This window comes from Cavia porcellus, unplaced genomic scaffold (genome assembly GCF_034190915.1).
Source record: "Cavia porcellus strain 051 isolate PalLab524CR breed Dunkin Hartley unplaced genomic scaffold, mCavPor4.1 scaffold_19, whole genome shotgun sequence".
Taxonomy (NCBI): domain Eukaryota; kingdom Metazoa; phylum Chordata; class Mammalia; order Rodentia; family Caviidae; genus Cavia; species Cavia porcellus.
Window position 1 is genome coordinate 36876518 of NW_026947502.1, and position 17292 is coordinate 36893809.

The window sequence follows — 17292 nt, forward strand, 5'->3', positions numbered from 1 at the left end:
TGCATATGTGTACTGTAAATCTTCCAGAGGAGGTCTAGGATTCTCTTCAGAGGCTTCAGTTTACACAGTAATTAGCCATATGAAAACCTCAAAGTATACTTTTTTTTTAGTAATTTCTTCAGTTCTTTTTTCTCACTAAAACCTACCTACATTCTTTTTTCTACAGACCCAAAGAGAACTAACCTTTGATGGGTTGAATGGAATACCCAGATACGAAGAGCCTCGGAAGCCACAGCGATTTAGATTTGATCCTAGAAAATAAAACACGTGCTTATTTAAAAATCTTTTTTGGGTGTAGACTGTAAAGCAGTTTAACATACAACCTTTCAGAGACAAGTGTTTAGTAATGAACCTCTGCTTTCTGTTCCATTTTCTATCAGCAAAAGCTGATACTTACCAAGTGTCAGGTCCATTCTCGGCACTTTCTGGGAATCTACTTAATCTTCATATCAGTCACAGACAAAACAGATATCACCTACAATGTACTTTTTATCTGTAGCCCATCTCTATGCATACAAAATACTTTCACATTTTTTCTATATGTCGTTGTTTTTTTTTTTTTTTGGTCTTTTTCGTTTTTTTATCAGTACCAGGGATTGAACTCATGACTGCCTGCTTGCAAGGCAGGCACTGATGCTGCTGAGCTAAATCCCCAGCCCCATTTTTTTCTATATGTCATTTTTCATGTGATCAACATGTTTAATCCCTCATTCTATAGAAGAGAAAACAGAAGTTAAGAGACATGTTCAAGCTAAGGTGGTGGTGCATGCCTGTGACCCCAGCACTCAGGAAGCTGAGACGGGAGGATAGCTATGAGTTTGAGGCCAGCCTGCATTACATAGTGAGACCTGTCTCAAATAAACAAAGACATGGTCAATCAAATGCTTAATGACAGAACAAGGTCTAGAATCCCAATTTCCCATCCAGTATCTTTAACTTTAACCCACTGCTTCTTTACGTACAAATAAGATAAAGCTGCAAACTGCCCTACAGCCACAGAGAAAATACGGACTTTGTATTTCAGTATTATATAAATCTTTGTTCTGAATTCTTGGCTTGAAGTGCACAGAATACCAAAAGTTAGCCTTTATTTTCCACTTATCCAAAGTGTACTTATTTGCCCTCTTTTTTCCATTTCAAAATTTTCACTTTTCATTATACTAAAGGAGTTATGTTGTAAAGTTAAGAAAATTACAACCATATAATTACACTCATAAAATTACACCCATATAATTTTATAGCTATTAGACTCAGCATGATAGATATAGAGGGTAAGAACATATCAGTAGAATAATACATTGCTAATAAAAATCAAGTTGGTGTAAAAATAGTTTTATTGTGAGGAAACTACTTTCATTTCTCCAAGATGGCTAATTTATAACTTTCTTACTTTCCTCTTTCTTCAAATTAAGCATTATGCTTTATTCAGCTATTTCCTCTTGAAATATTTAACAGTTGCTTATACATCCTCTCAATCATTTAGGAACTCTAAATTTAAAACTGCCCACCAATCATATTGGGACACAGATTTATTGAACATGGTGCTCTTAACTTTGTTAAAAATTTTAAACTGGTAAACACACACCTACAATCCGGCTACCAGTGAGGCAAAGGCAAGAAGGACATCAAGTTTAAGGCCAGCCTAGTGTGTTCTTGTCTCAAAATACAGTGACATAGAGCATTTTTCCAGTGTATACAAGGTCCTGGGTTCAATCCCAGTACTAGTGAAAACAAACAAAAAACTGATCTTATTTCTACTTTTGATGCATATAAAACTCTAACTTTCTCTGTTGACAATTCTTTCAGGTATAAGGGATCCAAAGAAAATCTGTTCAGTGGAAAATTTCTTTAGAGGTAATAATGGCATCTGTTTGCTCATTTCTAAGTACTGGGTTGGTTAATTTAATAACATCAGAAAAAGCAGAAATGTTGACTTAAAAGCATACCATATGAATAGTGCATACCTCTAACACTAGTATTCTAAGGTGCCAAGGCAGGATGACTGTGAGTTTCAATCTAGCCTGGGATACTTAGCAACTTACTGAGACCCTGTCTCAAGATACATTAGGGCTCGGGATGTAGCTCAGTGTATAAATGCTGAATTCAATCCCCAGTACCATAAACAACCTCTGCTACCACCACTACCACCAAACATAGAAGGGCAGGAGACTTGGGTATGGACAGTTCCTAACACTGTCCTATAGGTGAGCAACAACCTCCTGAACCAGTGCTCTTCCAGTGCTGAACTAAGAATAGTACTATATCATAAGTATTATTTTCTAAGACTCCTGTATGGGTTAAAGGATAGGCTTTGATTGTCAGATTGTACTTTAGTCTTTGGGCTTAATAAGCAGTAACCACTTAAAATCAATTATATTTTATCAAAAGTGAAAGCAAGATTAACAGCTGTTATTCTAATTTACTATGAAAGTTCCTTTAAAGTAAAAAATGTTTCTTCTTCTTTTTCAAAAAGCAGAATGTATACTGTCACCATGGAGAAAGCATTTACAATCTTACACCAGTGACAGTACATACAAAAGACAATGTAATATTTCTTCCCTGCTTCTGAATTGCCAGTAGATTATGAAGCTGGATAAAGTAAATAGTTTATTTCAGCATAAACAACAACAAAAGCAACAAAAAGAGATGTTAACATTTTTTTAATGAAAGTTGAACATTAAATGCCAGATAACTCAAGAAAAAATGTTTACTCATTAGACTGAATTATCAGTCACACACTTGGATGCTGGTTTTTAAAAATGATGTTCATTTCCTACTTGTAAGTTTGTTAGGCACTCCTTTTTGGTTCCTGTCAGGATTTGCTTGCTATTTGCATTTTCCTTTATAATTTTAGTAAGCCTACTTTTTTCATAATATTTAAGTATAAATGCAATTCATTTTAAATTTAAGCTGCATACATACATGATGCATGCCCTCCCAGGGAGCTTAAACTTCTTGGAAGTTATTAAATAGCACCATCTAGTGTTTCTACTCACCAGATGCAAAACAAACTGAAAGGTCCTTCCTTGCCTGTAGTTTACCTATCAGAATCAAAAAACGCATAGACATCTCTGTGTTTCTTTACAGCCCGCACAGAAATCAGGACTTTAGAACCCAGACAATCGTATTTTAAAAAGAGAAACAATCAACAACCACTGAGCTGATGAATGCATCCTCTACTTTTGTACAGCAATAAAGGCAAACTACTTTGCCACATGAAGTAGTTCAGATAGCAATATACCATAAAAATTCAAATTTAAGAAAAATGAAATTGTTTTATAGAGTGGATAACCAACAAAAATGAGAATTTCTGAAAAGATGTATTACATGTGTATAGGTTTATGTACAAGCATGTAGAGGTATATTATTTGAGAATTTATAATTAGCTATGCTGTCTCCACAAAAGATAGTTACGAAGCTGACTCTTGCCTGATGATTGTGTTATATCTACATTAAAACTGTTACCATTAAGCTCATAATAACAATATGTCAAGAACTGTGAGAGGATATCTAGATACTCTTTAAAAATGTTTATAAACTTATAGAGTAAGTTTCAAAATATTTAAATCAAGGGAGTTACTTTTCATAAGAAATAGTATATTCCCTCTATGTAAAGGGATAAATGTATTATGAACGAACTAAAGATAAATTTAAAATTTTATTCATGTTCTCTAATAAGAGATAACTTTTGAGTTGATATATCACTACATTCTTAATGGTAGTCATACTGCTTAAATATAATTCAAAACCTGATCTGATCATGTTTTAACTTTAACAACTCCATTTTACAAGTTAGGTTTCTGCATTAAACAAGAAAAATGCAAGTGAGGTTAAGAGATGATTTTATTTTAAAATGGACATTTGTATTCCATAAATTTAGAAATAATTCTTTACAGTCTCAGGAAATACAAGGCTTATCCAACTCATTTAAGGTTGTTAAGACCAACCCATACAAGGTAATCAAAAACTCTATAGCTATGTTTTTGACATATTTGGTTTTTTTTAAAGGCACAATTATTCAGCATCACATCCAACTGTGACATTCAACAATCAACACAGGGGTGGAAAAAGAAAAAGTCCACACTGATATCCTTTATTGGAATGCATTGCACTTTCCACAGAATAGAAACTAAACAATTTGTTTTATGGCCAGTCACCGATACAGTCCTTAGGGTTTTGCCCAGATACAAGTACTGCCTAAAACACATCTTTGTTGCAGCCATATCCTGCTGTGCCTGTGCTTGGCCAAATTCATAGGACTGCTGTCACCTGTAACTTCCCTGTCATTTCTCTGGCTCTCCTCCCCTGCTGAGCTTTGTGTCCTGACAGTAATTAAAACCTGCCACTGCCACAGCTACTGCTGCTGATGGAAATACCACAGCCACCCTGGTTTAAAAATGTGGCAAAGTGCTGGGCTCCACCACAGTTTCCTCCCTTCACTGGTCCAAATCTGAAAACTGATCATTGTAACTGTCAAAATCATCAGTCTCCACCACCTCCAGAATGGTTTTGTTACCACACTGACTGTAGCCATTCCCACCATATCCACCACCACTAAGGAAACTGCCAGAGCCATCGCGACCTCTTCCATGACTAAAACTGTCACTGCCACTTTCCTAGGTGCCAAAGGTACAAATGTTTCCATTCTTTTGGCTAGAGAAGCCCTAGCCACCTCCTCCTTTGACCGGGCTCTCCTTTCTTCATAGTTGTGCCATACGGTATTTTTGGATAACAATCTTACCCATTGAGTCAAAGGCCACTAACTGTCAGTCACAATTCCAATCACTTCTATTTTCCTAGACTGTTCAAAATAACCTCAGAGGTGATGTTCCTCAGTGTTTCTCCAATGTCCCCAACAAAGGCCTTTTTCAGTTAGTGGCATCTGGTCTTTGAGGATCCTTTGAAAAAAGCTTCACTGGCCACCACATGTGCCCACCCACTCATAACTGTGTCCACCTCTGCCACAGTGGTTCAAGAGTCTTTGCCATTCCTTACCTGGTTCCTGGACTCTCATCCATAGTTTCAAAGCTCACCACTCCAATGAAGAGCTTCTGCAACTGTCTGTGCTCTTAGGACACTGACTTGGATACTACAGTAATGGGAAAGGACACTAACAAAAGCTTCCTCCATGGCATAAACAAACAAATGCAGTCGTTTTTTTTTTTTTTTAAATTTCAAAGAGTAGTTTTTAAATCAGGTGGGTCAATTAAAAAAAGCAAATGGCATAGAGATTGGAGATTTTAAATGTATTTCCACCAACAAAATAACACATTGAGAATTTAGAATTGCATCTGTACTGTCAAAGGTCTGTACAATGTCTCACCAGAAATGATTAAGAATGGGTGGAGAACATAAACAAACACTGGGGGACTGCTTCTGCAAAAACTTCTGATGGTTCAAAAACTGAGCTGTAATTTTTAAAAATGTGCAGCATGCCCGAGCAATCACATGAAATCTTATTTACTACATTTAAGCCTATTATTTAAAAATGAGGCATTTGAAAAATGTACAAAACTTAAAATCATTAATTTCTAATATACAATCTTTTCATCTTCAAATGCCTAATCCTAGTACTTTATGAAATTTACTTAGAAAAAGGTATCAAATTTATTTTCCTTTAACACCATAAGAACTTCAGTTATCATGACAAAACCTGTATCTCAGAAAAAACATACATGATAAGCAGCACCTGTTGTATCAAATCAGTATCATGTAAGAAAAATATCACAGGACTAAAAAGCAGAAAACTTCATTCCAGTGTTGGCTCTAACAATAACTAGCTGTATTACTGTGAACAAGTATTAACACCTCTTGACCTCAATGTCTTATGTGTAAAATGATGGACTATAATATTCTCATTAGTGATCAGAGCAGGCAACCACAATTCCCAGTCTGACCCTGTGCTTCCTAAATACATCCTCAAGGAGGAGGAAGAGGACTCAATGCTCCAATGATTTAACAACACACTTAATTACAACAATGCCACTCGGGTCTTTATAATGTTAGCTAACTGCAGGCCAGGGATAATTCTGATTAAATATTCACCATGTCCCTAAATGCCACACGTGACAGCTTACCCTAGGGACCTATATACTTACACAGTAGAGTAGCACTGGGACTTGGAGGCAGATCCTGGCATTTCATCACAACTTTCTTTACCATCTGTATGAGTCCTGAGGCAGGTGTCTCTTAATCATCTTGCCTCTATGTTTCATTTTAAGGATAAGGTGAAGAACAAATCTGATGATTTATTCAGCAGGAATTGGAAAGTGAGAAGATATTAATATGTCTGTCATTAGCAAAATAATATTTATATATAATTACATGTTAATTTTAGTTTTTACTGTTTATATTTTGTTTTTTGTTTATATTATGTTTTAAAGAGAGGTCAAGCTAAGGCCTTTTCTAATTTAAAGAATTACATAAATATTTATCATACACATTCAAACAATATAAATATCTAAAAAATTTAAAATTATCTTTTCCTGTTATCTCCTATCTCTGCTCCCATCTTCCACGAAGATTTTCTATGTAGCCTCTCGGAGTTTTCCTACACATGTATAGTATACTCATTATCTATTAACACATCAGTGTGTATTACTGAGACAGGGTCTTGATATATTATCTAGGCTGGCCTTGAACCTCTGGATCCAATCCTGCCTCAGTCTGGCGAGTAGCTGGGATAAGAGGTGCACGCCTTGATGCCCAATTCTCTGTATATGTTCCTAATTCAACATTTAATCCTGTACGGCAGATAGAATTTCCCATGAGTTCACATAGGGCTATCTCAATTACTTTAATACTGTAAAATATTATTTGCTAAATCATAGTTTAACTGTTTTACTTTTGATAAACATTTATTTTGCTTCTAATTTGTTACTGTAACAAACATCACACAAATATTCTTCTAGTGCAGCAGCTCTTACTGGCACCAGGGCTGGACTCATAGAAGTTAACTTTTCCATAGTTCTATAGCACTGGCTGACAACAAAAATACATATATCCTTGGGAACATCCTCCTAAAAAATACATTACACAAAATAAAGCATTGCTGCCTTGCTAAATCAGAAGACTCATCAACCTGGATTGTGACCTATGGTGACTCACTAATCCTACCTAACATCTGTGCCTTAACATCCTTTGCTATTTCATCAGTTCATCTAGTTCTGGTGCTAGCCACAAGAGGAACAGGTGACATCTTTTGAACTGCAGCCTCTCCTACAAGTTCCCGACAAACCTTCTAAACAGTGGGCAGAATCAACTGCTTTGCCAATGTCTGGTCTCAGACAGATGATGGTCTCAGTACAGACACATCTGAGGAAATGGTGGCCTTCAATAATCACTCTGCTCTTCCACGTTCCAGTTTTTGTCTTTTGAAAAACTCCAGAGGCTTATCTTTTAATACAAAGTGGGCAGTCTCCATGTGGTGAAGCAGTTTTACATATGATACAAAGTGGACTTATAGAAAGAATGTGAATCACCTCTTGCAAAGGACCCATAATTTAAGTAGGACTTTTGGTGTATTCTGTTAAATGCAAATTTATTTTTGTTGTTAGTCTGTTGTCTCATCATTGGATCTTCCCCATTTTTGAAGAAGTGACATTTATTTTTTACTCATTTTGTTGAGGGTTAATTATAGGCTTTCTGCAACTGTGACTAACACAACTGCACTGCATGGGGAAAAGGTAGATAAAAGAGGTAAATAAAACAGCAGGGAGGTCACATGTGGACCAAAATAAGCACTCCATTCCGACTTACAGCCTGCTCTGGGATATAACGGTACAACTGAAGCACCGCACATCCACTCACTTGTCAGCGTAAAGCCTGCCACCGGACGCAGCTAGTCAGCGGCTGCTCACTGGCAGAGTTCTCACATGAGTGTGCAGGCAACTGGCTCTCAATCCATGCTCACTGCCAATGCTAATCTGTATCTGCCACTGCTTGCTAACACAAGCATTCTCACCTAGGAACAGTAGGCCTCAGCCTGTCTTACGGAGCTGCAACCTGGACCCCTTGTATACTGAGTTCACAGGAGGGCTTCTGCTCCTGTGAGGACCTGACAACACTGCGAATCTGCAGGAGGCAGTGGCGAGAAGGGCTGGAAATAAAGCAGAAGTTCCGCCCTTTTCCAACATTCATCCCTTGCTGTGTGGGTGAGTTCCTAACTCCCAGGGTTTGGGGATGCTCGCTCTAAAAGCTTCCTGCAGTTAAGCAAAGTAACCACAAATTTGTTGATTTAAAACAATAAAAATCTTTCTCTCACAATCTCTAGAGCACAGAAATTCAAAATCCAAGTGTTTACAGTGATTCTCTGCTCTGGAGAGTATAAGAGAACATGTTTTATTTGTTTTTTTCTCCAAAATCCATTTTATTTCAAAGAGAAAAAATAACATTCAAAACATATCAATCAGAGGGCAACAGTGGTACATACATTGCACAATATCATCCTCAAATTATTCACTCAGAGCACAAGACATCCACTTACAGCTGTCCAAACAATGCCAACACAAATATTTCTCTTTAATGAACTCAGAGAAATCAGTAGTGCAACTATTTTAACTATCTTTTTTAATATCCATATACATGCATATACATATATTGTTTCTTTCAACGTCTTACACTAGTGAGACAATATGATGTTTACCCATGTGAATCTTATTTATTTCACTTATGAGTATGGTCTCAAGTTGCATCCATTTATCTATAAAAGCCTCCAGTTTATCATTCTTTATGGCTGAGTAGTACTCCATTGTACAAAATATCACATCTTTATATTCATTCCTCAGTCCACGGACAGTTAGGTTGTTTCCAAGATCTGGCTATTACAAATTGTGCTGCTATAAACAGCTAAATCAGTGTTATTAAGTAAAAAATAATGTAACATTGTTTCACTTGCAATCCCAATTCCTAGCAAAATTAATCTCTTTTTCATGTAGTGGCCATCTCCACTTCTTTTTTTAAACTATCTTTTTCATAAATTTTTAAAATTTTCTAAAGAGTGTTGTGTTTTTTTCTCTTAATTTTTTAAGAACTCACAGTCTGTATATTAATATTGTTCATTATTCACACAATCACAATTCTGTCCAAGTCTATCATCAATATAACTTTTTTGTAAGTCTCTTATTAATGCATTTTCTTTTTTTTTAAATTTTATTTAAAGAAAAACTAAAGAAAACACAAAATGGGTAGAAATAATATATACTTTCAAAGAAAAAAAACAGTAAGAAATCGCTAGTTGATGTTTACATATTGTCCTCTTACAAATAGTTGTTCAAAATACAAAAGTGGAGCATATAAAGTGGGAATTCAAATAGCAAGACTGTAAACAGTTCTGTTCAACTATCCAACAAAAACTTAGTAATATGGTTATCAATCCTATACACTTAAACATACATGCAGTTATCCATATCTTCATTTATGCTGAGATTAAACAAACCAAAGCAGGCTAAAATCACTCTCAACAAAGAATAATAGTATAGCTGGATTTCACATCATGATACTCTGGGATCAGCACTGGGTACTGTAGTGTCTTTTTTTTTCTTCGAAGTATTTGTTTATTTCATCATGTGTCATAAGATCAGTTCTCGTAAACTGTTTATAGGTTCTATGCATACATGAGTCTTAACATGTATTTCTATTCTTTCTATGTTAGAGGGAGAAACAAAACAAAGCAGGACAAAATAAAACATATTCCTATAAACACATAAAACAAAAAAGACATATAAAACCGCTGTACAAGGAGTTCTACCATGGTTACTGTGTTGTCTCTTGTTATCTTCAATAGAATTGGCTACATCATCAGACATAGTATAATTGAATATATGAGTACATAACAGTATTGATAGAAACATGACTTTGTAGATAGTGTAAACCTGCAAAAACCGATAGCAATCAAACCAGAATGGGTATCGTAGTGAATCTCATCATTTTCATTGTAGTTGCCTATACTCTCAGACTTGATACTATCAATCATAACAGCTTTGAATAAAATCTGTTGATAACAAACAGCAATCAAACAAACCAGACCTAACTAAGATCAGTCATGATAAAACAATGTAAGTTACTCTGGGCTCCAGATTAAGCTAATAGGAAATTAAAGATGATTATTGTGCTATATCCTGATATTTTGGGGATGGCTGTCTGTGCCCTCAGATCTAGTGCATGTACACAAACTGGGACAGAATAAATTCTATCTAAGCAGAGCAGTGCGAGTAATACGGGTTTTAATTTCTGACACACTATTAACAGTATCTTCTGCTGTCTTTTTTAAGACCACTCTTCCCCTTTCACTCCCCCAGGGTAGTGTCTTTTATTTCTATGCATTTTTGAGTCTCACCAACACCCTCGGTTTTAAACTGGGGAGGGGGGGGGCCTTCTAAATGCATTCTAGATATACATGATGATCACATTAATCAGAGGGAATTTGTACGGGAACATAATATATCTTAACTTTTCTTTACCCATTTCCCCAAAATCCCTTCAACCCACCTCGTCTCCCCATCTACAAAAGCCTTGTTTCCATTTCTTCCTACTTTTTTCCCCCCTTTCTTTCTCCCCGTTTACGTCTACTCTAGTTGTGTAATCCACTTGATCATTTTTTTCCTGTTTCACAATATCCAGTAAACATTTTGGTATCCTTACTTACATTTCAGTTTCTCGATCAGAGAAACAATGTGGTATTTACACATATGTGTTCCATTTGTTTCATGTAAGAGTACGGTCTCAAAACACTTTATCTTTCATTGACTTACCTTTTAGTTATTTCACTTATCTAAAAATTTCACAAATTTATCCTTCTTTATGGCTGAGTAGTTCTCCACCATGAAAGAAAAAACGCTGCATCTTCTTTATTCATTCAAGTGAGGGGCATTTGGGCTGTTTCTGAGATTTAGCTATTATAAACTGTGCCACAATAAACCTGGGTGAACACATATCATTGTGGCATGATGTTTTTAATTCTTTTGGGAAATGCCAAGAAGGGGAATAGCTGGATCAAAATAGAGCATTCAGTTTTAGCTGTTTGAGGAATGTCCACACTGCCTTCCACAGTGTTGTACTGGTCTATACCTCCACAGAGTGGAGGAAAGTTCTCCCCCCACTCCCCGACATCCTTGCCAGTATTTGTTATTGGTTGGTTTCTTGATAATAGCCATTGTTCCTGGAGACAAAATCTCAGTGTCTCTTTGTGTATCTTGAATAATCAGTGATGTTGAATATCTTTTCATATATTTACTTGCTGTTGTACTTCTTCTGAGAAGTGCCTACCAATACCCATTTTTGAATGGGGTCATTAAATTTGGGGGGGGTCTGATTTTTTTTGAATTCTTTATATATTCCACAAATTAGTTTTGTCTGAGAATAGTAGCTAAAGATTCCCAGCACCATTTAATAAAGAGGCTATCTTACTTCTAGGTGTTTGGAACCTTTATTGAAAATATTGTGGCTAAGTATATTGGAGTTGTTACTGTATCTTTTAGTCTGTTCCACTGATCTTGGGTGTGTTTTCCTTTTTTGTCAATACCATGCTGTTTTTACCACAGTAACTTTGTAGCATAATTTTAAGTCAAGGATTGTGATGCTTCTTGCCTTGGCTTTGTTGCCCAGAATTCTTTTTGCTATTCTATGCCTCCTGTGGTTCCAGACAAATTTTAGGATTGTCTTCTCTAATTCTGTGAGATATGCTATTGGTGTTCTGATCATGATTGCATTAAAACTGTGTAAAACTTTCAGAAGTAGGGCTATATGCACTATATTTGTTCTCTCTACCCAAGAACAACAAATAACCTTCCATTTTCTGAGATCCTCTTTGATCTTTTTCAGAGTACTATAGTTTTCAATGTAAATATCTTTTATTTGCTTTGTTAAACTGCTCCCTAAATACTTTTTTATTTTTTGTATGCTACTGTGAAAGGTGTGGTTTCCCTATCTTCTCTTTTAGTGAATTTCTTATTTGTATACTGGAATGGTATTGATTTTTGACTGTTGACTTTATATCTAGCTATGCAACTGAATCTCGTTATTAAATCCAGAAATCTTTAGGTAAAAAATTTGGGTCTTTATCATAGAGTATCATAACACCTGCAAATAAAGACATCCCTGGGGAATAGACATTTATTAAGGAATTTATTAAATGAAGACTTGTCTTCCTTTCCTATCCTGATTCCTCTTCTCTTATCTAATTGCTACAGCTAATGTTTCCAGAAGTATACTGACTAGGAATAGGGATAGTGGACATTCTTGTCTCTGATTTAGAGAGAAAGCTTACAGCTTTGACCAGTTAGTATGATGCTGGCTGTTGGTTTGTTGTAGATGGCTTTTATGATATTGAAATAAAGACCATCCATTCCAATTTTTTGTAGGTATTTTACCATGAATGAATGTTGGATTTTGTGAAGTGCTTTTTCTGCATCTATTAAGATAATAATATGATTTTTGTCCTTGGTTCTGTTAATCTGTTGTATTATATTTATTGATTTATGTATGATGATCCATCCCTGCATCTTTGCTATGAATCCTACTTGGTCATGGTATATACTTTTCATGATTTGTAGCATTCTGCTTGCCAATATCTTATTGAGGATTTGTATGTCATGTTCATTAGACAGATTAGACTTGACTTGGTCTTCTCTTTTCTAGAAGTTTGATGTTTAATATTAGCTCATTTATTTGAGCTCATTCTGTTTTCTTTATTGCTATAAATTTTCCTTCTAGGAATGCTTCCAGTGCATCCCGTAAGTTCTGGTATGTTGTATCAGCATTATCAATTGATCATAGACACTGTTTAATTTCTTCTCTATTTCCTCTGTGATTCCTCACTGATTGCCTAGAAGAGTATTGTTTAACCTTCATATATTTATGACTATTTGTGGTTTCTTGTCACTGATTTCCAATTTCATTGCATTACAGTCTGACATGGGATAATTTCAATTACTTTGCATTTACTTAAGCATGTTCTATGAGTTAATATGTGGTCTGTTTTGGAGAACTATCTATGTACAGCTGAGGAAATTGTGTATTCTGATGTTATGGGGCAAAACACTCTATAGATATTCACTAAGTCCATTTGTTTTGTTCCGTTTTTGTCTGGTAGATCTATTTGTGGCAGTGGGGCATTGAAGTCCTCCATTACAATTGTGTTAGTGCTTATTTGATTTTTCATGTCCATTAATATTTATTTTATATGGTTGAGTGTGCAGGTATTTGGTGCATATATATTAATAACTATTATCTCTCACCCCTAGAGTTTTCTGTTAGCAAGTATGCAGTGACCTTCTTTGTCTGTGATTAGACTTGGTTTGAAATTCACTTTGTTTACAAATAGAATGGCTGCCTCTTCTTTTGGGTTTTTTTTTGTCACATTGAGTATTATTTTCTATCCTCTGACTCCACTCTATGAATTCTTGAGTGACATGTTTTTTGTATGCACTATATTGTTGGATCCTGTTTCTTGACGTGTTCTGCCAGTCTGTTTCTTTTTATTGTAAAGTGAGACCATTTACACTGGTTATAACTGACATGTATTGTCTTAGCCTTATCATGTTATTTTCCGGCTGCTGGTTCCCTTTCTTTTTTTCTGTTTGACTGACTGCCTTGCCTGGTGCCTTTTTTCTACTGGTGTTCTTGGAATTTTGGTCTTTGCTATTACTTTCTAAAATATCCTTCAGAATGTTGTAGAGTTGGTTTGGTGGTCACGAATTTCTTCAGCTGCTGTCATGGAAAGATCTTATTTTTCCATTGATTTTGAAAGATATTTTTCAGGGTACATCAACCTAGTTTGGGGGCTGTTTTCTTTCAGGACTTGAAATATTTCATTCCATGCTCTCCTGACTTTAGGGTCTGTGTTGGGAAGTCTGCTCTAATTCAGCTCTCTTTCACTGGTAATTTGTTTCTTTTCTCTAACAGCTTTTATTATTCTGTTTCTCTGCTGAATTTTGATAATCTTTAACTATTACATGCCTTGATGTAGATTTATTTTGTTTATGGCTCACTGGAGTTCCATAAGCCATACTTATTTGTATGTCAAATTCTTTTTCCAAGCTTGGGAAGTTTTCTGCCACTATTTCTATAAATCGTTTTTTAGTTTTTTTGTTTCGTTTTTACCGTCTCCTGCTTTTTTTAGTGACTCCAATTAATCTTATACTGATCTTGTTTGCATCATTTTGCAGTTGTTGAGACTGTCTTTATGTGGTCTCCTGCTACTTTTAAGAAATCTTTTTTTTACTGATAACTAATCACAATCCCATCTGCTAGATCTGCTATTCTATCCTCATCTTGGTTCAAGTGCCTGCATATATTTTCAGTGCAATTTCTTATCTGCTGGATATCTATTTGAATCTGTTTCACCGATTTCATGTCTTTCCTATGCTGGCCATCCATGGTTTTTGTCATTTTTCTAAACTCCTCTATGTTTTTTAGTGTGTCTACTTTAGATTCACTGAGCAAGTTCTTCATTTTGATTGGCATCTCTTTTTATGTATGAGAGAGTATTTCAGTTCTGATTTTCTCTATAACCTCATTCATCTCTTTTTTTTACTTCTACTGCTACCATTTCAGAAAATTCAGGTGAGTGACTTTGAATTTCTGCTTTTTGTCCCAGGGATGGGATGGAATTCTGGGGTTTCATTTTGCTTTTGTGTCTTGTCATTTTCTATTTCTTCATTTAATTTGTTTTCTGCATTGATGCTTCTAAATTTTTTACAGCAGATAGCTTTATCTTAGTATTGAGGCTTCCTTAATAAATGTCTATTCCCCAGGGATGTCTTATATGTATAACTGGTTCTTAGTCTCTGTGTCTATCCCACCTCTCCAATTTATTAAGGATGAGAGGCTGCTTTCTATTTGGCTCAGCAGCCAGTCTTCAGTTCTGGACTATGGTGGATAGTTATGATCCTATATAGTCACAGTATGGTAACACAAGAAAGAAACAAGTACAACAGGCACGGCATCCCGGTACATGACAAAACAGTACAATCAGCAACAACAACAGCATTGAGTATGGCCTAGAAACTGATAAATTTGGTAACTATGAATTTTATACCTTAATCACAGGAACAAAATCTGTTAGTATGTAACAAAATCCAATATAAACCAAGGAAAAACCAATATAAACCAAGGAACTTGTATGCAATGACTTTCCCCTTAGTTGAGTGATTTTACCCTGTGTGTGTATGTGGGTATTTAAGAAGGGACAAAACAGATAAATGAAGAGAAATATAGTACAAGCAAAGCTGAAGGACAATGATCACACAGGCTTTGGCAAACTGAGGATGGGCAAGAAAGAATGAAGGAGAAAGCAAAAGAATATGGAAGTGAACCAGACACACTGGAGAATATGTTCATTCACATATCAAAAAATCAACAAACACAGCTGAGGAAAGTGAGAAAAAGGCCAACAACAACAAAAAAATCCAAAACAGAAAACTCAAAACAACCAATATAAGCCAAAACCAACACCAAAAAAACACACACCAAGGAGGGGGTAGTGTACTAAAAAAATGAAAATGAAATGAACAAACGAACAAACAATAATAAAACTCTTCTGGTGTCCACAGATCTGTGGAAGTGTGCTAAGGTAACCTTGCCAGTCTGCAGTAGGATCAATGCTGGGTGCACAGCTGATCTTGGTCTCTGGATGTCAGGGCTGGGGACAGAGTACGATGCACCTCCACAACTTGCCCACATCTCCTTACACTGTCTGTGTCACTCACCCCATTGCTACACAGCCCTCGCAGAGACAGCCTGAGGCTGCTCTCAAGTTCCACTGCAGTTGGCCCCACCCAAGCCTTGTACAGCATTCTCTGTCCCACTTCTCTTCTCACACTGCCAGAAGCAGGGATCAGTTCAATTTCTCTCTCCTCTAGCAGAAGTGCTTACCTTCCACTCATTGCCCCATCGCGGTCTAAGTCTGCTTCACTAATCCTACATCCACCTCCCTCTCTTACTACATCGGTTGCAGGGCAGATGGGGTCATGCTGTTTCACTCATCAGCTTCATCACTGCTGCTGTGGTCCCTAGCTTTTCAGTTAGCCCCTACAATGCATTAAAAAAACAAAACAGAACAACTGCTGGCCCATCAGGGAAGGAGCAGCTTCCTGGTCACCGGCCTCATGTGAAATTTGCTGCCAAGCTGCAGCATCCTCTGGAGGAAGGCAAAAAAAGGTGAGGGACCTTGTATCCTAAATCTATCGTGTGTGGCTAGAGTTTGTCACCCCACTGCAGTCCATCCGTTTGTTGGCAACATCCTCGAATGGAACCTCTCAGGCAGCAGTCACACTGGGAGATCTGCAGGTTACTTTTTTTTTTTTTTTTTTTTTTTTTTGTGATGCCACAAATCAAACTCAGGACCTCGTGTTTGCCAGGCAGGGGTTATACTGCTGAGCCATATCCTCAACCCCTTCCCTATTTTATAAAGTTATCTATATTGTTTAATCTAAAAGTCTATTTCAGATTGATTTTATCCGGATATAGTGCCTTTTTTTCCCTAATTATCTGTATTTTAGTGAGTTGATTTTCTCTGAGTAGCTTCAATGTGGCTCCTCCTCTATTCAGCCATGCTGAATCTTTCCCACTAATATAACTTTGTTATCTTCAATCATATAAAAATTTTAAACAGTCAGATGTATCAATTATTTTCTTTATGATACTCAGGTTTTATTTAACATTTAGAACGATGAATTGCAGAAGATATATTATGTCTACAATAGCTTTATGAATGAGAAAATATGTGAGGAACCAGATAATGCTCTAGACTACATGTGAAAATATGGGGAAGAAAAATCTGCAAGAGGTTTAGATGACTTAACAGTCTAACAATTATTAGTACACGTCTTAGGCAGTAAAAGAGAAGACATACCTCTCCCCTCTAGAAGGTTATAATTTAAATGGAAATAAAAAATATTTTAAGGAGCAAAGACAAAAAAAATTATTACTAGTATACTTCAAACCAACGAAGTCCACTGAACTGATAGCACAATAAGAAAGAGAATTCTGATGAATCTCATATATATGATGGAATGCAATTCTTAATTCCAAAACACTTTTAAGCTTTCACCAAAGTATATATAGCTAACAAGAGTATGTTTACCAAACTTATACAGCTTTATGAACTTTTTCAAAAAAAGTATAGTCAGTACTCACTTAAAAAATACCTGACCAGTAAGTACTTCCAGAGCCTCCCACTTCTAGTTATACTCCAAACCCTGACATGATTACACTATTTAAGGGGAGAGGGCAACAGGAATCTCACTTTGTATTCAGGTTGGCCTTGAACCCACTATTATCCCCCATTTTGGT

General features: G+C 36.1%; 1 protein-coding gene across 3 annotated transcripts in view; it reads right to left on the reverse strand.

Annotated features, from left to right (window-relative positions):
• Pggt1b (protein geranylgeranyltransferase type I subunit beta) overlaps positions 1–17292 on the reverse strand; it is a 74793-nt gene that overhangs the window by 36010 nt on the left and 21491 nt on the right. For all 3 annotated transcript variants that reach the window (XM_003473182.5, XM_063230951.1, XM_063230950.1), the window contains one exon: positions 184–251. In XM_003473182.5, coding sequence (XP_003473230.1) covers positions 184–251 — 68 coding nt within the window. The remainder of the gene's footprint in view (positions 1–183; positions 252–17292) is intronic.